Source organism: Gopherus evgoodei, chromosome 4, assembly GCF_007399415.2.
Source record: "Gopherus evgoodei ecotype Sinaloan lineage chromosome 4, rGopEvg1_v1.p, whole genome shotgun sequence".
Lineage (NCBI taxonomy): Eukaryota > Metazoa > Chordata > Testudines > Testudinidae > Gopherus > Gopherus evgoodei.
The window spans coordinates 123,206,439-123,230,549 of NC_044325.1; the positions used below are offsets into that span (position 1 = coordinate 123,206,439).

The 24,111-nt window shown below is 44.3% G+C and overlaps 1 protein-coding gene across 18 annotated transcripts in view; it reads left to right on the forward strand.

The window, feature by feature from the left end:
* LOC115650614 (acyl-CoA (8-3)-desaturase-like) overlaps positions 1-24,111 on the forward strand; it is a 95,790-nt gene that overhangs the window by 32,973 nt on the left and 38,706 nt on the right. For 12 of the 18 annotated variants that reach the window (XR_004000137.1, XR_004000136.1, XR_004000135.1 and 9 more), the window contains 10 exons: positions 6,596-6,706; positions 7,246-7,443; positions 8,786-8,887; positions 9,114-9,242; positions 12,524-12,584; positions 13,772-13,845; positions 14,409-14,506; positions 15,070-15,166; positions 15,791-15,870; positions 16,106-16,231. Coding sequence is in view for 14 of the 18 variants with exons in the window: in XM_030560824.1 (XP_030416684.1) it covers positions 6,596-6,706; positions 7,246-7,443; positions 8,786-8,887; positions 9,114-9,242; positions 12,524-12,584; positions 13,772-13,845; positions 14,409-14,506; positions 15,070-15,166; positions 15,791-15,870; positions 16,106-16,231 (1,076 nt within the window). In the remaining 4 variants the exon portion in view is untranslated. Of the gene's footprint in view, positions 1-4,197; positions 4,342-6,595; positions 6,707-7,245; positions 7,444-8,785; positions 8,888-9,113; positions 9,243-12,523; positions 12,585-13,771; positions 13,846-14,408; positions 14,507-15,069; positions 15,167-15,790; positions 15,871-16,105; positions 16,232-19,913; positions 23,331-24,111 lie in introns of those variants that run through there. The other 6 variants (XR_004000138.1, XM_030560819.1, XM_030560817.1 and 3 more) reach the window with 4 other exon arrangements.

Genomic DNA, 24,111 nt, shown 5'->3' on the forward strand with positions numbered 1-24,111 from the left:
TGAGTAATGGCTTGATCAGGGATGAATGGGCCAAGTTGGTGCTGTCATCTGCTATACAGGGGCTTGGAAGGAATGTGATGGCAGGTCCAGGCCAGTGCAGACACAAGACCCCTTCTCCAGGTCTCTGTTACCTTCAGCTCCGCTGCTTGGTGTGTGCAGGCAACAGAGCTACGTGTGATCAGGGATCTTTCTGTTGCTCTTTTCTAATCTCTATGGCTGACTGTGTCGGGGCCCCTGCACAGTCCCTTCTACGGATAGATATGAGGCACTGCAGGGGTGTCTGGTCTCCAGGCTGTGGTCACAGCTGCTTGTAGGTGACCCACAAAGTGCTGCCCCTGCTGTCAGTTCTGCAGTGCAATGGTGGAGGCTCCAGTCCTCTGGGGGGGAGGTATGGCCACCTGACTGCCACTGTAAGTATGCATCAGCGTCAGCTCTGCCTCAAGACCAGCACCATGCATGGGTATAGTAGGAAAAAAGTGGGCTGTTAACAGAACAGCACAGAGGGACATGGGGCAGTCCTTTGAACTCAGGCTCTGTCCCACAAACATCGGGACAGGTACCAACACTGGGCACTGGTCAATCTGTGTAGCACAGGTAAACTGGGGAATCCCCCCTCCCTCCAGTTGCTCAAACAGGCACCAGAATCTTCTGGGTGATGCTCCATTAGCAGGGGATGGGGCAGAATATTGGGGCCAGCAGATTCTATAGCACTTGGGATGGGCAGTTGAAGGAGCTAGGAGCTACCTGGAGAGATGGGAACAAGCAGAGGAATGGTGGGAGTGAGCTGCTGGGGAGTAGGGTCATGAACATGAGAGGGAGAGAATGAGAGACACCACCTGTCCCAGGTGGAAAGGGGCAAGTAGGATATTATGGGGTGTGATCCAGACCAGTGAGGGGCTGTGTCACCACTTACCTTGCAACCTGAGGTGCCTCCAAACCTAAGCTCCTCACAGTCAGCCTGCAGGTCACACCCTGAGTCTCTGTGTATAGTCATAGCCCTGGTGCAGCAGCTCTGACCCCAGCAGCCTGCCAGAAAACACCAGCTACACTCTGGCTCCCACCAGCTTTGGTTACTACTTGCAAGGTGACCCTAACAGACTTCCAGTCCCAGATTTCCACCCTGCAAAAAATGTGTTCTCCACAGTCCAGCCCTCTCCTGGACAGACTATTTCCCCTCTAAGGGGATCAACATACAACAGTCTGCTACCATAAATGGAGGTTACCCAAACAATTCACAACACTGTATTAGTTTTAATTGAAGAATAAAATAAGTTTCTTTAACTACAAAGAGAGATTTTAAGTGAGTACAAGTAAGAAGGCATTAAAGTCAGAAATGGTTACAAAAATAAAGATAAAACGCTTTCTAAACTTAAACTAGAGTTGGTTCAAGGTAAAATCTCTTACCACATGTTTTTCAGTACATTGGTGACCAAACTTTCAAGCCAGGATCTGTTCCCAGAGTCCAACAGCTGTTTCTTTTGTTGTCTTAAGTAAAAAGAGAGAGATGGACAAGGAGAGAGAACTTGGGGTGTCTTTTGCCCCTCACATCTATAGTTCAGTTACCCTTTGAAATGTATTTTCTTGGGGGTTACCCCTAGTTAAAGTTCATTCAAACAGTAAAGAAGGTAAGCAGGTATCGGGTGGTGAAAGAAGTTTCATGCTGTTTGTTCTCATGTCTGTTTGCTGAAATGCAGATTTTCCTTGGTTCTATCAACATTATTTGGAGGGGAATTCATAACTTTACATATAACATTGCTATATACATTCTATCATGATATTATGTACCAGTAAGTTATTAGTTTTCAAATGATACCTTACAAGGCATATTTTGTACAAAGATTATTACAGTAGGGTGTGCATTCAATCACAGTGAGAAAGAGAAACTGATGGAGAAGGGAGAAGTGACTTGGGGGAGAAGTGACTGAATTATTCCTTCTCCCTGCACTGAGAAGGGAGGGTGTTTTGAATGACTGCCTCACCAGTGAGGGTGGAGGATATTTGAGTGGCTGCTTGATGTGGACAAGTCCTAGGGTCTGTGACTCTTTGACTTGTGGCCCAGGGGTTTGAATGCCCCCTGACCAGTTTGTGTTTAACATCCATTCCCTACCTGACTAGGTGGCCAGTATAGCAGTTCCTCTCCTTCTCCCTTCTGTTAATTTTTATGAACTGTGGGTCTAGAGCACAGAGTGACCTATATAATAAGATTTATATACCCAGATGTAAGAGGTCTTGGGTTGGAGGGAATTAGTGTACAGAAAGGGAGGAGAGGAGCCCCTGTCTCAGCCCTTACACCCCGGTCAACACTTTTTACTGTGCAGTTTCATTAGCTGTACCTTCATGCATGATGTTGTCTTCCTTAGCTGTGCCTCGTGTGAGTCTAGCAGGAAGACTCATACAAACTAGATTGGGCACATGCAGCAAATGTTTTTTGAAGCCCCATGACTCAGTCAAATCAAAAGCAATTTTCTTTGGACCACTCAAATGGGGTCAGGATGGGGTTGTATTTGAGTGTGCTGCCATGGCCATGCTGCTATATTTAGGGCACTATCTTGAGCGGAGCTCACATGTATCTGTCTAAGCTGAGAATTACACCACCCTGCTGCAGTGTAGATGTAGTCTCAAAAGCCCTTCAATATGGGTTGTTTCCCTGCTAATTTCAGCTTTCAATCCTCTGCCATTTTGGCTGTAAAGTGATTCAAGAAAAGGTCAGAGGGAGGGGAAGTACTTTTTTCCCAATCTTTCCTTTGCTCAGAAATCTTAGTTTGTTGTTGAGAAATAAGTGGCTGGATTTGCAGAATCTGTATGTGAGGAAAGGCAAGAAGAGTCAAAGATGATGCCAATGATGTGAACTTGGAAGACAGGAAACATATTAATGGTTTTGAAAGGCAAAATAAATTCTGTGTTCGGACCAAATTAGTCCTGGTGAAACGCCACCAAGTCAGTGATCTTGGATCAAAAATCCATTTATCCCATTGACTTTCTAGTGGCTATGAGATTTCCAAGGGGAGAATATAGGCAATAGGTGGAGAAGTGGAACTGGACTGACGGTAATAGTTTGGGATTGAGAGGTAAATTTGGGAAACAGTGTGGAGGTGATACCAAACTCAGGAGAGTCATTGAATACAGTTATCTAAAGGAGAGACTGTAAAGAGAAAATAAGAGAGACCTGGAGGACTCTGACAGAGAAAGGAGTATGTGAAGGGCCAAGATGGAGAAGTAAAAAATGTAAGAGGATACCAAGAAAGTGGAGAACAATGGAAGCCCTGTTTCATAGATTTGTAATATCTAAAGGCAGAAGGGACCACTGTGATCAACTAGTCCGATCTCCTGTATATTACAGGCAATAAGGTTTCTTGAATTAATTCCTATTTGAACTAGACCATATCTTTTTGAAAAACATCCAATCTTGATGTAAACATTTCCATTGATGGAAAATCCACCAAAGCCAGAGTTATTCCAATGGTAAACTACCCTCACTGTTAAAAACATGTGCCTTACTTCTAGTCCAAGTTTGTCTAGCTTCATCCTCCGCCATTGGAATTTTTTATATCTTGTTCTAATGTTTCTGAAATGGCAGAGGCCAAGGATAATGATGATGGAGAAGAGACCCATTAGAAATGGCTAAAGGAAAGAGTAGTTAGGGATATAGGTGACAGAGATTTACTCTGAAGTGAGTGAAGCTCATACTGTAGAGGGTCAAAGAGAGAACTGGAGGAAGGGAAATGGAGGGCTCACATGATATTAGAGGTGAAGGAGAGGAGGGATATGGGTATTAAAGAGACAGGTGGTCTCAAAAGGATATTTTGGGATTGGCGATAGAGGGGAGAAAACCAGAGGAGAGATTTAGGATAAGAAAATGACTGGGAGTGGACAAGGCTGAGGACACACATTATGGAACTGGAGGCTGGAGAGGAACAGAATAAAAGAAATTGGATTCCAAGACAGAAATTCAGGAGGGAAGGAGAATGAAGAAATGGAAAGGTCCTGCCAGATGGTGTTGACTTTGGCTTGGATTATGATGGCAAAGTGAGGTTACATATTTCTGGTTCTGAGTATACCGTCTCTCTTAAAGCACTCAGCTTGTTAATGTGCAACCACAAGTCCTGACTTCAGCATCACTAGCATAGATTTATAGTTGATAAATGTGCCTAATACACTGTGGTGCTAATGGCATCTTTGATTCAAAACACCACCTGCAGGTTCCAACTATCACAGCATCCTCTGGAGGTTGTGCTACTTGGTGGCTTCCACTCAAGTGATGCTAGGAATTGGGGTTTCTTGAGGATCAGCGGGTGCCTCTTTGTCAGTGGCTACCTGAAGCTAGGCAGAATTTCAATGTCTGTGAGTATTGACTTAAAGATCAGGGCCAGAAAGGCACAGCCTAGCTAGATATTGTTCCTGACCTTCAGTTTGTTTGTTTGATTCATTCATTAATATCTGTCTATCTAATCTATCTATATTTGTGAGATTCAGGACAGGAGAAAGAAAATTACATTTTCTTCTCCAAAGAGAAACTATCATTAAAATACAAATAACAAAGGAGCAGGTTCATTTTTAAAAAAAAAAATTATATTCTGCTATCCTACTTTTTTGTTCCTCTGTATTTTGTAATGGATCCCAAAGATTGAAGGGGAGGGATAGCTCAGTGGTTTGAGCATTGGCCTGCTAACCCCAGGGTTGTAAACTCAGTCCTTGAGGGGGCCATTTAGGGATCTAGGGCAAAATCAGCACTTGGTCCTGCTAATGAAGGCAGGGGGCTGGACTCAATGACCTTTCAGGATCCATTCTAGGAGATACGTATATATAAAATGTCACTAAGGTCAAAGAGCATGGGAGCTCATGACTGGGTTTGTTCAAATGATTTGTGTCTGGATCTTGAGGGCATGTGGAACCTGTTAGCTCTAACAACATTTTGCCAACTGAAATGTTGTAAAACTGGCAATTAACAAGTTGTTTGCAGTGTTGTAGTGGTGTTGGTCCCAGGATATGAAAGAGACAAGGTGGGTGAGGTAATACTTTTTATTGGGCCAGCTTCTGTTGGTAGAAGAGACAAACATTTGAGCTGCACAGAGATTTTCTAAGAAGTTGGTCTAATAAAAGATATTACCTCACTCATCTTCTCTCTGTCTCAGTAATTGAGTCATCTAAAGCTTTATTAGTAAGACAGTTGATGCATACCAAGGGCTTAATCCTTCACCATTCAAATGAATGGGAGTTTTTCCATTGACTTAAATGGCAGCAGGATCAAGTCCCATTAGAGCTTGTCAAATAGTGTTAGTACTGATAACATTAACAATTAATTTATATTATAGTAGTACCAGTCCCAGTTATAGACCGGGACCTCATTGTGCTATGTACTGTACGTACAGACAGTTCCCGCCTTAAGGCACTTACAGTGTCCGTTGAATAAATTACCAGAAATGTTTTACAAATATTTTCAACTAGATTATGCAAATAGGTATATATTTGCCCAGCTCTAGATACTAAAAGATACTTTTAAAATGAAACAAAATGATCATTTCTCTCAAAATATTTTATTATATTATATTAGGGTTGAAAGAGACCTCAGGAGGTCTTTCAAGGTCTTTCAAATTTTCAAGGATTATTTTTTCTGTAATAGGAGCATCTCTTTCAGATGACCCAGATATGAAGCAAGATGTTTTGAATCCATCTAATATTGTACAAACTACCAAGAATGACTCTTTCTTACCAATTTTTATACCCCTTTATTGCTACATCTCCAATACTCTCAAGAGTACATGTATGAGCACAGATTTATCATATGGAATTTTTTCTTGCTGCTATTTTTAAATACAGCACATAGTCCTGACTGAAATGTTTTTGAACCAAAAGACCTTCACGGAAAATATTACCTGGTTTTGAAAATGAAATTTGTCCCAAAAAAGTCACTTTTTTTAAACTTTTCATTTTTTGCAGAATGTTTTATGATTTTTTTCAGGATTTTTTTTATTATTAAAAGGGTTACCAAAAAACATGATGGAAATGGTTATCAAAACTTTTATTTCATACAAATCATTATTGTAAATAATAGAATTTTTATTTACAACATTTCAGAAACACTGGTACCATTTTTAAAATGTTTTGGATAAATGTTTAGATTTAAAAATTCACAAATAATTGAAGGAAGGAAGGAAGGAAGGAAGGAAGGAAGGAAGGAAGGAAGGAAGGAAGGAAGGAAGGAAAAGGGGTCTGTTTTGAACCCAGTGAAAGGGGAACAATGTTGATATTTTTTGTGATTTTTTTTTTCATGCTTGAAACAGATCTAACATGATTTAATATGTTGAAATAAATTGAGTTTTATATGAAAGTATACATTTGTAATTAAATGTTGCAGGCATACTCTATTTAGCATATTATAAAAGTTAAACTTTTTTTAATGAGTATTTTAATGCTTTGATTTCAGATGCAGAATAGAACAGGAAACATACAGTATTGTACTGAACTTTAATCCAGAGTTGCTTCCTGCTGAGATGGGACCTAATTTTCTTCAGCTAGCTTAATATCGTCTTTATAAGATGTTAGTTTAATATCTTCTGGGATTTTTCTCACTCCATTCACTTATATGTTTTTTCAGGATCCCTTTCAGGCATTTCACATTGATAAGGGGCTGGTGAGAAAGTACATGAGCTCATTGCAGATCGGGGAGCTGGCCCTGGATCAACCAAGCTGTGAGCCCACCAAAAATGTGAGTTTGTACAAAAGGCCAGAAACACAACTGGATCTGGAATTGGAAGGATTCTCTAGGAAAATGCAAATCCACATTTCCATTCATGTACCGTCTGTCAGAACCTCCAGTATACTTCACATTGCATATTGAAACCAGAGTTTTTTGGTGGAGAAGGGCTGAAGAAACATTGGCTGAGAGCTTCCCCTGGTGTCATAGTGACCCACACTGGGAATGGCAGGTCCAGTCTCTCACAGACTTCTGCCCAATGCACAGTTCCCACAGTGAATCCCACGTAGCAGTGACAGTAGAGAAGAATATGTCAGCCACAGGATCTTCCCTGTGGTACAAAGACTGTCAATGGGGTTGACAGAGCCTGTCAGCAGTTCCCTAGAGTTGCAATGTCTCCTTTCAGAAGGAATAGAACCTGTTGGTAAAATGTTTCCTTCACTGCCATGGTGGCTCCTCTGCAGAGCAGGAGCAGAGTAACCCTGCCAGCTCCTTAGGCTGTTGTTTTGCCAGATCCAGAGTGAAGAGTGGTTCTGTGGGTCTCCCCACAGAAATTGCTGGTGGAGGACTTCCGGGAGCTGCACACCACTGTTGAAGGGATGGGACTTCTCAACCCCAACCACCTCTTCTTCTTCCTGCTTCTCCTGCACATTCTGATGCTGGATGTTGCTGGATGGTTTGTTCTTTGGTATTTTGGGACATCTTTAGTGCCTTTCCTCATCTCTACAGTGCTGCTGACCATTTCTCAGGTAAATTCCTCACCCCACAGAATGTAGTTTGGGACCAGCTTACCCTTCCTTACACTCGGGGCCAGTTACATATTCCTATTACATGGCCATCCCTCTTATCTTTGGTGTGACTGGCAGGATGCTCTTTCTTCACCTCAGGTTGTATCAGTACCAAAGATAAAAGGTTCAGGTAGAGGTAGTCAGAGGACTGTTGGAATACTGATTTGCGGGGAGTTCAGTTACTGGAGTTCTTGTTTTGCCCAGCCAGAGGAACCTTAGAAAATGTTATAGGAATGATGGATGTGGGGAGCTCACAATTTCTCAAGTCCTCAGCCTCATCCAGCTGGTGGAAGTACAGTAGGCAATGATGCAGAAACACAGTTTCTAAGGGGCTCACAGCAGTTCTAGTCACAGCTTCTCCCAGAAGTTTGTGTAAAGAAGTTAGCCTAAGGTAGAGATGCTGCATCTAGTAAACTCAACCCCATGGAATGTTTGTTTTATTCTGACTGAGTGAATGAAGTCAGGACTGTCAGTACATCTCCTTCCCATAATCTGCTAGACAACCTCACTCCACACGGTCGTCGTCTTATTTAAAAAAAGAAGAAAAAAAAAAGGTTGCTTCTGATCTTTGATCTTTTGAGTCTGAACTTAAAGACACATTCTGTGTATGAACCAAGCTTTTTCTTGTGTCCCAAATGGGAGCATGAGGTGCCCCAGAGCAGAGGACACAGAAGCACTGAAAGACACAGTTGCCTGGTTGGTCCTTTGGCGTTACTAATGCTCAGAGGAGATGGCAGCAAACCAGAGGAGGTTTCTTCTCAAAGGAAGGGTACTCGTCTACAGAGTTCAGACTACTCCTATAGATTTAGCTCCAGTCTTAGTTCACAACCCTCGCTTCACCCACTACTCTCTTCCCACCAAAGTAGCTGGTAGCATGAAAAAAATCCTTTACTGATTACAGGAACACATGTTTTTACCAATCTGGAGTCGAATGCTCTTATAGTGAAAATGGAGCAATTGCCCTAGAGTTCACTGAATGGAGTCTCAACAGATTGCAGGCAGGGGACACTGCACACGAAGGGGTACCTTAGGACAGAGTATATTGACAATACAAAGGTTTCCTTCATACCAGTAGAGGGCATTTTCATCAGGTTGGCTTGCACTGACTGTACAGGGAGAGGACATCCCTCTAGAGAATGGACATCTCCCAGGTACTAGGAAGAGAAGTCTCATTGAGTTGGGGAGCACAGACCTCCCAATTTTCATGGAATCAGTAGAACTGAGCATACCACCACCCTGGCCCTGATGCAGCTGTGTACTAAAACCTGGCCCTGTTTGTTGAATGATCTCTATTCTTTTTCAGTCCCAGGCTGGTTTCCTGCAGCATGATTTGGGGCACCTTTCAGTTTTCAGCAGTACCAAATGGAACCACTTGGTTCACGAGTTTGTGATGAGCCATCTGAAGGTAAGTGCCTGATACTGGGGATGTTCACCCAGCTTTGGCAGAACTGATCAAGCATGGTGGGGTCCCCTTTCAGTTCAGAAAGCATTACACTGACATTCTGCACTCTACATATAATTAGAAGAATGTGGTGCAGCATTGGAAAGATGATCAATATATGACAGATGAGGTGATTTTAATATTTAGTAGTGTTGTGGTCTGATTCCTGTGGTCTCCTTGTTTATTGCAGGGGCTTTCAGCACAGTGGTGGACTCTCCACCATTCCCAGCACCATGCCAAGCCCAACTGCTTCCATAAAGACCCTGATATTGCAATGCATCCTTCCTTGTTTGCTTTGGGAAAGATACTCTCTGTGGAGGTGAGTGTGGGGATGGGCTAGGAATTATTTAGACCACTGAAAAGATATGATGCTAAAAGAAATGAGGAGACTGTATGTTTGGGAAAAAGCTAATCCCTGGATCGTGCAAGGGGCAAGGATTGGATACAGATCTGCTGCCTGAAATCTCTTTGGGTTCTATCAGAAACAGAAAAAGGAAGAGTGAAACAGAGAATAGAAGATGAAAGAAAAACAGTGAGAGCAAAAGGCAACAAGCAAATGAGGGAGAGCTTTTGTTGTGGCCTACATTTGCCTATATCAAATAGCCCATCCTGATATGTGGTACACCTGATTCTCACCCCGGTCCCCTTAAGACACCAGATTAATTTTCCTTTCCCACTTCCTTGCTGTGACATGCCCAGGGTACAATCTAGACTGATGAACAGCTATGTCACCTAAGCCCTCTCTCCTAGGGTACCCTTCAGACTGTTTTCCTGCAGTAGTTACCACTCCCCATGTGCTCTGACACAGCCTTCAGAATGTAAGTCAATCCCAGCTATATAGTGTGAGTGCTGCAGCAGGCACTCTTGAACCACACTGCAGTGTGACACTAGCACACTCCCAATCCCAGGCTTTTCCCAGAAATGTACATCTTGTACTGCCCAGCTTTCTCCTGGACAACACAAGTTCATAGAAGGTCTGTCATTTTATTACTAGAAAATGATGTGCACAAAGCCTGTTATCACAAATGGAGTTTCCCAAACACATCAATCCAAACACGCTGGTGTAGATAAAACAATAAAACAAGTTTATTAAATACAAAGAGATTTTAAGTGAACACAAGTAACAAGGCATAAAGGTCAGAATTGGTTACAAGTAAAATAAAGGTAAAATGCAACTGATGCCTAACTTAACAAATGAGTAAATTCAAAGCAAAGTCTCTCTCACCACATGCTTCAGCAGTTCTATTGGCTGAACTTCTTTCAGTTAGGATCCCTCCCACTGTCCAATGCTGCTTCCTTTGTTCTTCAGATGATGTGAATGCCGTGGGCAGAGCAAGGGGAAAGATCATTTGGGGCATCCCGCTTTTCTTTTTATAGTCCTCTCCTTCCTTTGAGAAGCTTCTCCAGCTGGGAACAGGGCATCAGGCACTCTCCTTGGACAGGAACTTTGTTGTTTCTTTGCTAAGATGCAGACCCTTGCCCATGTTCCCTTCCTGCCAATGAACAGCCACCTAGTAAGCAAAGACCCACCCACTACTTTGAGAAACTCAAATAACTGACTGCTAAAAATGCCCTCTTCTGTCTATATGACTGGTCAGAATGTGTACCCAGACGTATAATACACTGGTTTGTCCATAGTGATCCATACATTTATGAACTTCACGCTTGATTATTGCAATTCATCGTATCTATGAATAAACCACAGACCCCGCAAAAAGCTCCACTTGGTTCAGGATGCAGAAGCTGCCTACTCATCAGCCAAGGCCTCTGAGAGCACATTGCCCCTGTGCTCCTCTCTCTGTGTTGGCTCTCCAGGTAATATAGAATGATTTGTGGAGTTTTGGTCCCAATATTCAAAGCTCTCCAGGGATTAGCCCTGTTTCTTTCTGTGAGACTAACTACTCACTACTGCTATGTTCCTGTGATACAGTGGAACTGTCAGCTTCAAGGATGAGATTATTGACCATTGGAGACAGAACTCTCAGCCCTGGAACATGTGAGGATGACAAATCTCACTATCTTCAGGACAAAGTGCAGCACTCAGTTATATGGCTTAGCCTTCCCACAATAAAAAGAAGTCCATAAAAATATGGGCTTAGTATAAAAATCAAGACAGATAGTATTCAAGCAGTGACACCTCCTGGTGCTTCACCACTGTGACAAAAGCAGCTCTGTGGATCACCTGGTTGTGTTCCATGCGCCACAATCTAACACCCACTGTATTAGAGCTTTGCACAATGCTACTTATTGCTACCTTTCCCTCTTATAAACCTATCTAACAATTCCAGCCTAACTTCATTAACTGCTGGAGTGATATTATTATCACTTCACTGTGACAGAACTATGTTTTATATATTTCCTATATCACTGACATTTTTAGAGACAAAGGGACATCTACATGCTTCCCAGCATGGGCTGACAGACATGCGTTAACTCTGCTTGAACTAGTGCATGAAAAATAGCAGTGTAGTCAGTGTAGCCCAGGCAGCAGCTGCCTGAGTACAAACCCACCTGAACCCCCTGGGTACTTGGGTAGCTTGCCTGAGCCACCATCCAAGCTGCACACAGCAACATTGCTATTTTTAGCTTGCTGCTTGAGCAGAGCTAGTGCATGTCTGTCTGCCCGCATTGAGAAGCTCACACCCAGCCGCAATGTAGAGGTACCCATATTAACCCAAAAGAAGATCAAGAGTGTATTCTTAGCAGCAGGAGGAAAGATCTGCCAATACCCACTATTGCCTTTAATCATGATGAGCCATCTGAGATTTGCACATGGAGGGTCCCCTTCACATTTGATTCTCACTTACTTCACATGGAAGAGTGGGGAAGTCAGCCACCTCTGCAGCTACGTGTCCCTCCACATGGGTCCTGAGATCAGTAGGTGAGGTCAGGTACAGCATTGTGCTAGCAATTTTGCAGGGAAAGTGGTGGGCAGATACTGCATTAACTTATTCATGGAGCCCCCTCTGTGCAGAAATGGTGGTCTTTCTTCTAGAAAACTTGGGTGGAGTTGGGGCAGGTGCCCCACAGCTAATGTGGAGGCACAGGGCCTTAGCACAAATGGTGATGGCTGCCAGCAGATCTCCAATATCCGCAATTTCTGAACCTCCAGTTTCTTCTGGAGGGTGGTGAACCCTGCATCACAAGAGAAGAATTTGGAGAAGGTTCCTCAACTGGAATCTTGTGGAGTATTCCTCCCAATTGGAGGCCCTCCTTCAGGTTTTTCTGTAGGAAAACATTTGGTCTTGTATCTGGAAGGTCTTCTACTAGAATATACTCTTTAGACAGAAGACAATTTTGGGTGTAAAGTTTCTGGACTGGTATTTCACTGACATTAAGTATGCAAGAGTGGGGGAAAAAATTACAAGATGCTACATGTATGTATTTGAGATTGTATGGAAAATGTTTATTAGATTGCATTGTTTGTGAAATAGTATATTATAATGTAATGAGGCCTCTTCTGATCTCCCTTACGCTGTTGTAATTCAGTGGATTTAGATGTCTGAGCAGGTGTATCTCGAGAAGGAGGAGGCAATGAAATTTATTTGAGTGAGTGTTTCTCTAGCTCAGCTGACCGGCTGATCCCCTCTTTTTTAACAGCTCGGCATGAAGAAGAAGAAGTTTATGCCTTACAATCATCAGCACAAGTATTTCTTCGTCAGTGAGTATACCTACTTTGCCCAACAGGTCCTTGTCTAACACTCACCACCGACTCCTTTATTAAATAATCCCAGGGGCTGAGAGGACTTCTCTCCCATGACAGTCTTATAGGAGATTACAGTGTTTGGGGTACACAATCTATGGCTGAAATTGTCACCTCATTTACTAAAGCAGCTGACACAAAGCAATGGCAAAAAGGTGAAAGGAAAGAGAGGAGAGATGAGAAGGAGATAAGATGAGAGGGACAGATGAAAGGAAACTGAGGAGTAGTTATGGAGGAGAGGAGATGAGGGGGATGGAGGGAGAATCCATCTATTCCCTACCATCACTATGCTATCTGAGCACCTTATTGATGCAAATTTTATAAATCAGAAGAGCCTTTGTCTCTGTCCAGAGGTGAAGAGGTGCTGCCAAGGTGATTGATAATTCCATTATTACAGACAAATGTAGCCCTAATGCAAGATGGCGATTATGGAGAGTGAGGTGGTCTGTCAGGGAGATAGGAACAATACAATGGAGGGCTTTAAAGATCAGGATCAAAACCTTGAACTTCATTCAGTATCTGACAGGCAGATGGCATACAGTGTAATCCCAGAGTCATGCACTGTCCATGATCTGTGTTGATATGTGTGTGTGTGTTGCTGCATTTTGAGCCAGTGGGAATACTTTACAAGATATTGCTCTCATTCTGATATATTGCATTACAGGAGTCAAGCCTGGAGGTCATGAAAATGTGGATCATCATGATCAAGTCCAAATCTGACAGAAAGGAGTGCACTCTCCAGGCTACCAGTGGGTAGAAGAGAGCAATTTCACTGCTGTAGCTATTTGGGTATTCAGAAGCATTGACGAGTTCAGAAAGATGGTGTGTAGCATCAGGTTCACCTACTGACTCTCAGGTGCAGGGAGATGGTATAATTTGCATTTAGTTGGAAGCAGGTGCAGAGTTGAGAGTCGTCTATGTATTGCTGGCCTCTGAATCTATAAAATGAAGGGAGAAAGGAAGGGGAGTAAAGAGGAGAGTAAGGAAGGAAGATGAGGAGCGAAATCTCTTGGGAAGCATAGTTCAGTGATGAGCACTAGAAAGCCCCGGAGCTGCACAGAGCTCTCCTTTCATTCTGGTTTCCAGGGTGTTCGTTAACTAGGTGAGACTGTTAATTTCTCTGCTCTTCTTGTTTTCTTCTCCAGCTATGCCCCTGCTTGTGGTTCCAGTGTTCCAGTTGTACTCCTTGTACTTCATATTCCAGCGCAAACTATGGAGGGTAAGTGCACTCAGTATTTCCCACAAACCTTTGCAAACGGACAGCTGCTCTTCTAACTGAGGAGGTTTTAGGACCGGGCCCTTGTTTGGCTAGAATGGTGAAGGAGAATTACAGCATATGGATCCAAGGCATCTTCTGGGGCTGGATTCATGTTGCTGTGAGGTGATGAAAGGGAACTAGAATGCAGGAGCAGCCAGCGGGGCTTAGAGACTTGATTTCTTGAGCTGGATTCCTGTTACTCCACTGTAGTTGAGGGAAGTTTCAGTGCAAGAACAGTGAGTGGGCCTTTCTGGGTGAGGTTTTTTTCACCTGGGCACTCTCTGGTTTGAGGTAATGGGGGAAATCCACAATACACAGACCATTAGTGCAGGTTACAAGGAAATTTCCCAAGTTGTGTCCTCACTGATGTGGAGAATTGAGGGGAGCTGCAAAGGATAGACACAGAGGGACCCTTACCTGGGGGGATTTGGGACTTCTATTCCTCCCATTGCGGGATGGTGGAGCAGTACTGTTCTGCTGTAAACTGCTGTCCTGATGAAGGTTTCTCTCTTTCTGTCTCACAGGAACTTGCCTGGACTCTGACCTACTTCATCCGATTCTTTCTTTTCTTCGAGCCCTTACTGGGAGTAACGGGTGTCCTGGGATTCCTCCTGCTGCTCAAGTAATCCTCACTTTAGGCATGACTCCCTCTGCCTACTGGTATTCACACCTGACTGACTGACCCCTCTTCTCGGCCCTCATTGCTCATTCCTTCCCATCTGTGATTGCTTCTAGCCACTCTGCTTTTCTCCTTTCCCATCATTGATTTCTCTAATAAGAGTACAAATTATGTTTTCCATACATTGCCCTCACTTTTGTGGGGGCCTTTTACTGACGACTCACTGGGTGGAACATAAGAGAGAAGTTATACTTGGTAGCCACTCATTGTGGTGGGTCTGAGGGGGCCTTTTACTAGCCAGAAAGCGCTTTACCACACAGACATTGGTTTGGGATTGCAGGCCTCTTACTGGCCATTGCCAGTTTGCATGGGCATTTTACTTAGCAGTCAGTGCTTTGGGTGTGGTGGCCAGTTACTTATCTGTTGCCAGTTTGGACTGGGGATCTTATCTGGCAACTTTTGGCTTGGGTGCAAGTTACTGAGCAGTTCTTGGGCTGACTTCATGTGTGGGTCTCCATCTACTGTGACTATATGTGGCAATGACTGCTTTGTCTGTATCTGCACAGCGTCCTAGAGAGTATCTTGTTTACCTGGATATCACAATTGAACCACATCCCTATGCACATTGATTATGATAACAATATGGACTGGTTCTCTACACAGGTAAGAGACTCTCTTTTACCAGGGTCTGTGAGTATGAATCCCAGGGCAGGGACACTGGGAGCATACATGAAATTTTGCAGTGGGATAAAGGTCAACCAGGAGCCCCTGCATGATGAGATATTGGGAGACTTGTGATCATCTGTGTGGGGTGGTTGGGAATGAAGCCTGGACTGATTGGGGGTTACATGGAGACTGCATTGATGTAAAAACCAGAATGAGAATGGCAGGTAAAAGCTGCCTGATCCAGGGCACTCACATACAGTTATCCTTGCATAAGAGGCTCTGATATTCTTCTCCTTTCTGCTTCCTTGACCCTGTGGCCATTTTTCCCCAACAGAAGATATGAGATAAGGAGTGGGAGAACAAGCCTATGCCAGTCCAACTGACAAGGCCATGTCACTCCAATCGAGTGAGGGCCTGATTAATGTAGTAACTACTCCATATCATAGCATGCCATTCTCACCCAGGCCTGGTCTCCCTGTTCTAATGAACAAGGAACTGTAGTCCCCACACCACCCCCAGGCAACTTTGCTCAAGTTAGAAGAAAGTGGAGGTCAAGGGTTGGTACCAATTAATCCACTTCCGTAGATCCACACTCCATTTCTCTCTATTTTTCTCTCCTAGCTCCAGGCGACATGCAACGTGGATCAGTCCCTGTTCAATGACTGGTTAACTGGGCACCTGAACTTCCAAATTGAGCATCAGTGAGTATAGGCACCTCAGGAGGAGAGGAAATTCCCAGAGGGCACTGGTGGCAATAGGTCTCAGCAGGAGGGGGAAGGAACTCCCAGGGGCACCACTGGGTAATGCATCCAGCAGAAAGGGCAGGAATTCTCAATGGAGCACCAGTGAGTACTGGCCCCTGAGGGAGGGATGGGATTTCTACAGAGCTCTGAAGAGTTTAGATCCCACTAAAACTGCCTCATTATTTCTCCACAGTCTTTTTCCTAGGATGCCACGACACAACTACTGGAAAGTGACTCCCCTGGTGAAGTCACTATGTGCCAAACATGGCATCGAGTACCAGAGCAAGCCTCTGCTCACTGGCTTTGGAGATATTTTGCGGTAAGTATGAACAGAAAGGATTAGTGCAATAGTTGCTGGCAAAATGGGGTCAGGTGTTGAGACAGAGGGATGCAGGATATATGTGAGCTGGGACTGGATGACGCAAGATAGTGAATGACTCACAGTAAAGATGGTCCAGTGTTTAGGGCACTAGCCTAAGTCTTGGGAGAACCAGATTCAATTTTTATCTTGCCAGATTTCCTCAGTGACCTTGGGCAAGTCACTTGGCCTTTCTGTGTCTCAGTTCCCCATTTGTAATATAGGATAATAGGACTGCCCTACCTCTCAGGAGTATATTAAGAACAAATACATTAAAGATTGTGTCAATCACACCATCAGCAGATGAGTTTGCAGCGATCCTAGTGTGTGGAGGACGCCATTTTAGTCTGCACAGTGTGACCATGCATGCACCATACATACAGGGTCATGCAATGCAGAAAATGCAATTTTGTAGAGTGAAATGACATTCCCCATGTGGCATGACCTTACATGTACCATGCGTGCAAGGTCATGCTGTTTAGAGGACACCATTTTGCTTTTCAAAATAGCATCCTCCATGTTGTCTGGGGTCCTGGAAGGAAATAAACAGGGCCGGTGCTACCATGAAGGCGAATGAGGTGGTTGCCTAGGGCACCAAGATTTGGGGGTGCGAAAAAGCAGTGCCCCCAATTTTTTTTTTAACCGGTTCCTCCCCGAGCACACGGTCGCTGCTCTGCTTTTCCCGCCTTCCAGGCAACGCAAGCCTGGGAGGAGAATTAGAGTGGGGGCAGCGTGCTCGGGGAGGATGCGGAGCAGAGATGAGCTGGGGTCGGGAGGTACCGCATGGCTCCCCAGGGGGTAGGGGGAGCTGCCATGGGTGCGGGGGGGCCTCAGGGCAGGGCAGAGAGCTGCTGAGGGGGGGGGCGCTTCAGGGTGGAGGGGGTGGCGGGGAGCTGCCGCAGGGCTGAGGGGGAAGGGGGCACAAGGTGGAAGTTTCATCTAGGGCGTGAAACTTCCTTGCACCGGCCCTGGAAATAAATAATAATAAATAATTAAAATGGAGTCATGGGGCGGCAAAGAGTTTGGGAACCACTGCCTTAGAATGGGATACTGAGTCTTTCAGTTCTAGATCATAGCTTCCAGTCTAGGCCTAGGTCTGTATGATACAACTAGGCAGCTGTGCAAATAGCAGCAAATGACATTATGCAAGTCCCTTTGTGTGTGCATGTTGCATAAATCTACAGAATGTCCATTGTTTTACCCTCCTCCAGCTCTTTCCACCTATCTTTGCATCCTTCTTCTCTGTCTGTCTGTTTCTTCTGTGTTTCTCCATAAGGGGAGCTTATTGGGTTTCCTCTGCCTGGTACCATGCTGCTGCCCTTAAAAGAACATTAAGAGACAGAGAGGAAGATCACTAAACAGTGAGAACAAACACCTCTTGTTACAAGCATTCTGTATAAAAGGAGTGTGTGTGTGTGTGTGTGTGTGTGTGTGCGTATTGCATGTGAATAATTATATGAGTGAGTTGGTAGTGATCTCTCTTCTTACATTGCCCAGCCTGTTCCAGTGATTCTCAAGCTTATTTTATCATGCTCCCCTTCTTTGTCTGTAGTCATTTATGCTCTTCCTTCCCTCCCCCACAGCTCCCACTGCACAAGTTCGTATACTGCTGACCAGCTCTGAAGGCAGAGCAGAGAGAGTGGCAACTGCTGGGCGGGTGCCCAGCTCTGAAGGCAGCGCTGCTGCCAGCAGCAGCACAGAAGTAAGAGTGTCATGGTATGGCCAGCCAGCCAGCAGCTGCCACTCTCCTTAAGCTTCTCACCCTCCCCCTCAGAATACTTGTGTGCCTCCCAGGGGTGTGCCCCCCCCAGTTTGAGAATCTCTGTTATAAAGGATTCTTTCAACTTTTTCATTAAGAAGCTTTCACACCTCCATTTTTTTTTTGCATCAGACTTTTAATGTTCAGCAGAAGGAATCATCTTGAGCTACAGAAATGCCGTTTCTTTGTCTCATAAATTCCATTCAGATATAAAGTTCCCTTTTCTCACTGGTCTTCCTCATGAAATGTTGGCAGCCTGCCAAAATCACTGAACATTCCAAGATTAGGTTCTCACCTGCTGTGCATTGGGAACAGCTGGAGCTTTTGAAGTGGTGGTAGTGGTGTGCAGTGAAGATAGCCTGGCTTCCCCTGTGTTGTCCCTTGGGCCAGTGTAAGGCCACAGTGGCCTATTTACACTTACTGAGGTCCCACATGGGCCAGAAGCTCCCCCAACTCCCCCTATGGGCAGGAAGGGAGAGGCTGGGCTCTCGCCAAACATTATCCTGTACCCAGCACAGGGTGCCAGTGGCCAGTCCTTCCTGTGAGGGAATACATATGTCAGGAGCTACTTCTTCTTTGGGGAAGTGGGGGAGAGAGACAGGTTTGTCTCCCTATTCCCTCTTCTGGGAAAACTACATTCTCCTGCTGCCAGTTAATGTTGTTAGTCTGGTAACTTGAGTAATCATATGCTGTGTTGCCCTGTGAAGGTTTAGGGCTCAAATCCTGTTGATCATTCATGATGGGTTTTGGGGGAGGGATGTAGATGATCAGAGTTGCACATAATGGAATTTGGTTTTTACTTTCTTTTAAAGAAAAATCTAGGAAATCAGTCACACACACACACACACACACACACACACACACACACACACACACACACACACACACACACACACGAAAAGGTCATTTAGTTTGCAAAGTCAAGAACTTGAAAGTTAGGAAATACCAAATTTGCAGTTGAATGTACAACCATAGTTCTCTAATCTTTTCCATATGCATTATGATAAAGTCTTTAATTGTATGATCACATACGGTCGTCCCACGTCCCATCTTCCCCCTCCCCCCTGACCCTTGCCTCATTCAATGCCTAAGATGGAGAAACAAAGGAACAGAATTAAGGGTCCTGCCATATAGTTTTGGTTTCATAATTACTACACAAGGATTTGACCTTAGGCAAACCATTTAGATGTGCAATAATGTGCTACTATTGAATAAGTTTGTACTCGATTTATCACTGGTCTTTTAAATTTACTTGGATTTGTTTTGTATATGGGTTATCTATTAGAATTCACCTAATCCCTCAGAGAAGGAGTGTGAATTCTCTGGATCTTGATATCAGCCCCTATCGCTGTTGGTCTGTACTTTGGTCTGTGTGGGTATTCAAAACAGCTCAGCAGAGTTCTGTCTCCCTGTGGAAAAAGCTGAGGTTCAGGCCTCTTTTTGCCTGTATTGATTTTAACTTTATTTTACATGTTTGGGTTTGTTTCTAGGCAGTAATGAAATTTTATTTCTTCTTCCTGCCCCATCTCTCTCACTGGAGAGTGTCAGAGCTCTGATGCTTTATTTCCTGTGGTCACTTTGGTATATGTGCTTCCCTAATCAGTACCTCTTGGTCAGCACAGTGGCAAAATGGCCTAGAAAGCTCTGTAGAGACCTCAAAAGGAGCTTCATATTGTGAGGCAGCATTCTCAGGTAGTCCAGAGGCCGAATGCTGTCACGCATGCTCTGAGCCCATCATCTCTTGTCCTTCCAGAGTTGAACAGGGGAGATGGGGCTTCACACTAGATTCTTGCTTTCTGTCTCACCCCTGTATTTTTTTTCTCTTGATTTTATATTCAGTCTCCTTTGCTGACTAATTGGGCTCCAACTCTCTCCCTTCTGCAGCTCTCTGAAGGATTCGGGGGAACTCTGGCTTGATGCCTATCTGCATGGATAAGCAGCAGCAGCTCCTATGGAGGAGTTACCTGGTATTTACTGCCATGAAGATGTAGTACACAGCAGTGGAGGGCAAGCAGGTTCAGAGAGATGAGTGGGCCTAGTTGCTGCAGTGGGAGAGTTGGTGGGCTTAGTTTCAGTGTGAGTGTGGGGTTTTATGATATACTTTTTCTCCTATTCTACCTCTGTAAGGTTTGGTATGGGTATATGGGGACCACTAGGGATTAACCTTACTATGGGAAGGTGGCTTTAGCAGTAGGAACAGCAGCCCTTCTCTCTGCTGACATTTCCCTTGCTGTGTACGTGGCAGTGAATCCTATCCAACTTCTTCCTAGTGTGAAAGAGTCAAAGTGAAAATGGGGACAGTGTAAATTCTGGGGAGAGGAAGAATGTGGAGAAATAAGGAGAAAAGCCAGTGCTGAGAAAGAAAAGGAAGAGCCTTTAAAGGCTACAATATACACTTAAAATCTATAAACTAAGTATGTAAGCCACAAAGTGAATGCTGCACGAGGGGGACTGGTTCTCAGCTATGGACCTACAAAATGCATATTTTTACATTACCATCCATCTACTCTAACTCCAGTATATAACAATTGACTTCATAGAAGCACTGGACTCAGTGGAGGCAAAAGCATAACTGTCAATGCTTCAATTCACAGCAATGACCTCCCTCATATGAGTGGTCTCAGACAGCCCATGGGTGTCTACATGCACCTGCCTTCAACTCTTGGGATGTACGGCAGCCTCCACTTTCATTGTAACACACGCCAGACTACACATGTGCTTCCTGCAAGTACTACTGAGCTTGGAATACATCCCACGAAAGCACGTTCTAAACAAAAGACTCACACCGACCCCAGAGGCCACCCCGATAGTGGACAAACCCAGTAAAACTTTGCTCAGGCATCCCATTTCAATAAGATCCTCCATCCGTACAAATCACAACAGATGCTTCACTGATCTGATGAGGAGCTCCCCTGAACCAACATACAATCCAAGGCAAATTTTCCCCCACAGAAACACACTTACACATCAATCTGCTCGAATCTCACACGGTCCGCAACATGTGCCTACATTTTCTCCCTATTATATGTGGCAAAACGATAAGCGTCCTGACGGATAACATTGCATGTATGTTCTATATAAACTGCCAGGGTGGAGCACATCCCTTTCCTTATGCACAGAGGCCTTAAAACTATGGAACTAGTGCATAAAACAAAACATCACTATTACCACAGCATACCTCCCAGGTCGACTGAACATAATGGCGGACACATTAACAGACTGTTTCCCCAAGAACACAAATGGGAAATGAACGAAATATTACAACACATATTTCATGTGTGGGATCCCTGCACAGAGATCTGTTCATGACAATAAATACAAAGTGCTCAAAGTTTTGCTCACAAGCAGGACTGGGAGCATGATTCCTAGGAGATGCCTTTCTCATCAAATGGAATGCTCCCCTCCTATATGCATTCCCACTGATACCTCTGATCTCCAGGGTAATACACAAAATATGAACCAACAGGGCCAAAATAATCCTCCATAGTATCGACATGGCCCAGACAGACTTGGTTCCCTTGCCTGTCACACATGGTGATCTGCACACCATTCACACTCCCTTGCCTATAGAATCTTCTCTTTCAGCATGACAGTCAAGTCTTCCATCTAGACCTGGAGAGACTTCACCTGAAGGCATGGCTCCAATGCGATGAACTAACCTGCTCAGAACAAGTAAAACAAGTGTTAATAAACAGCAGGAAGACACATATTACTTTTTTCCAAAAATGGAAAAGTTCTTCTTATGGTGCCAGACCAAACAAATATCTGCAAGACGGGCACCGCTTCCACTAATCCTGGAATACTTATTATCCCTAAAGAACTCAAGACTTGCTATGAGCTCACTTAACGTTCATCTTGCTGCCATCACGGGCTTCCATCAAGAGGTAGACGGGACCTCAATATTTGCTCATTACTAAACTATTTCTAATGGGCATACAGAACATGTACCCAGACATGTGAGAACACACACCAGCCAGGGACTTAAACCTTGTGCTCCAAAGGCTAACCAGAGCCCCATTTGAACCTTTAGCCACATGCTCATTACTTCATTTATTTATGAAAGTGACCTTTCTGGTTGCCATTACATCAGCATGGACAGTCAGCAAGATAAGGGTTCTCATGGCTCACTCCCCATACACAATATTCTTCAAGCATTAGAACACACCCTAAATTTAGGCCAAACATTTCATATTTGTTCCACCCCAACCAACCGATCCATGTACCTGCATTTCATCCAAAACCACATACTAACACAGAAGAGGTGACCCTTCACATATTGGATGTGTGCTGTGCCTTAGCTTTTCACCTGGACAGAATGAAACCCTTTTAAAAATCACCCCAACTCTTTGTATCAACAACAGAATGGTCTAAAGGCTCTACCATATCCACGCAAAGATTATCCAAATGGATATCCATCTGTATCCACATGTGCTATTCACTACACAACTCTGAAGCCCCGCCGGCCATCAGAACCCAGTCAACAAGAGCTTTATCTGCCTCCATAGCATTCCTACACAACAGTTCCATTCTAGACATATGCAGGGCAGCTATCTGCACCTCCAAACACACATTCACAAACAACTATGCATTAATCTCAGGTCAAGCTCAGACACAAGATGAGGCCTCATGGTACTAGCCTCAGCAATGAACCACAATCCAAAGTCCCTTCCATCCTTATGAGGGCACTGCTCTACATTCACCTGAAGTGGGGCACCCATAGGGACAGCACTTAAAGAAGAGAAGGTTACTGACCTTGTGCAGTAACTGAGGTTCTTCGAGATGTATGTCCTTGTGGGTGTGCCATTACCCACCCTCCTCCCCTCTACTTCAGAGTTCGCTTTGAGGACTGTATGGTAGAGACGGAACTGAGGGGATCAAGATGTGCGAGCACTAGATGAAGTGCCAGTGGCACCATGAGATGGCTATTGTGCACACACATCCCAACCAGGCACTGCTACCAAAAATCTCCAATCAGGGGCACTGGGACACATCAACACCTGAAGTGGAGCACCCACAGGGACACACATCTCAAAGAACCTCAGTTACTGCACAGAGTGAGTAACCTTTTCTTCAGGCAGAAAATAAGAATTCTACTCCCCCCCCCCAACACCCACACACTTTTAATATTTTATTGTGATATACAAGAAAATATACCACCACCACCACCCACAGCAAAGACATAGGATGGATCTAAATTGACTTATTTGTGGAGGACAAGCATACAATATATAGCATAAAGTTTTAATTCTTACTGTATGTAACTTTCAGTATCAATAAATAACTGTTCTTTGCTCTGTGTAAGTTTGATACCGCTTTGAATCTATAATGATTGCAGGGTAATTATATCCTGAAAACAACTGAACTAGTTAAGGATGCCATGAAGTGAGGAAAATGTGCTTGCAGCTTTTTATTTCAGAATTTATAATGGGGAAAAAAATAGCAAAATATTATAAGCCATCATCTACTCCTACTTTAAAGAGCTACCATAGTCTGTTAAACTACAACATAAAACAAGCATTAATATTTCTGGCCTACAGGCTTTTATATTGCACTCCTATTAACTCTAGCAGAAACTGAAACCTACCCGAAGAGCAGATCTTCTACATCTCATGCACCTTGTAAGCCACTGATACATGCAAGCCACCAGAGTCGGTGCTAGCCCATTGGGAGCCCTACGCAGGAATAATGGGGGATGAATGGTCCCTACCCACACCCTGAGAATTCTAACTGCATTATCTCCACAAATTAGGGCCCTCTTGAGCTGTGTGGGGGCCTTAAGCAATTACTTAGTCTGTCTTATGCCTAGTAGTGCCACTCCAAACCAGCCTCTTCATTTGCATAGACCAGGGGTGGGCAGACTTTTTGGCCTGAGGGCCACATGGGTTTCCAAAATTGTATGGAGGGCCGGTTAGCGGAGGCTGTGCCTCCCCAAACAGCCAGGCATGTTCTTTGCTCTGTGTAAGTTTGATACCTCTAGCCTCCTGGGGCAGGAGCTCAGGGGCCAGGCAGGAGGGTGGAAGTGTTAGTACCGTTATACAAGGCGTTGGTGAGACCCCATCTGGAATACTGTGTGCAGTTCTGG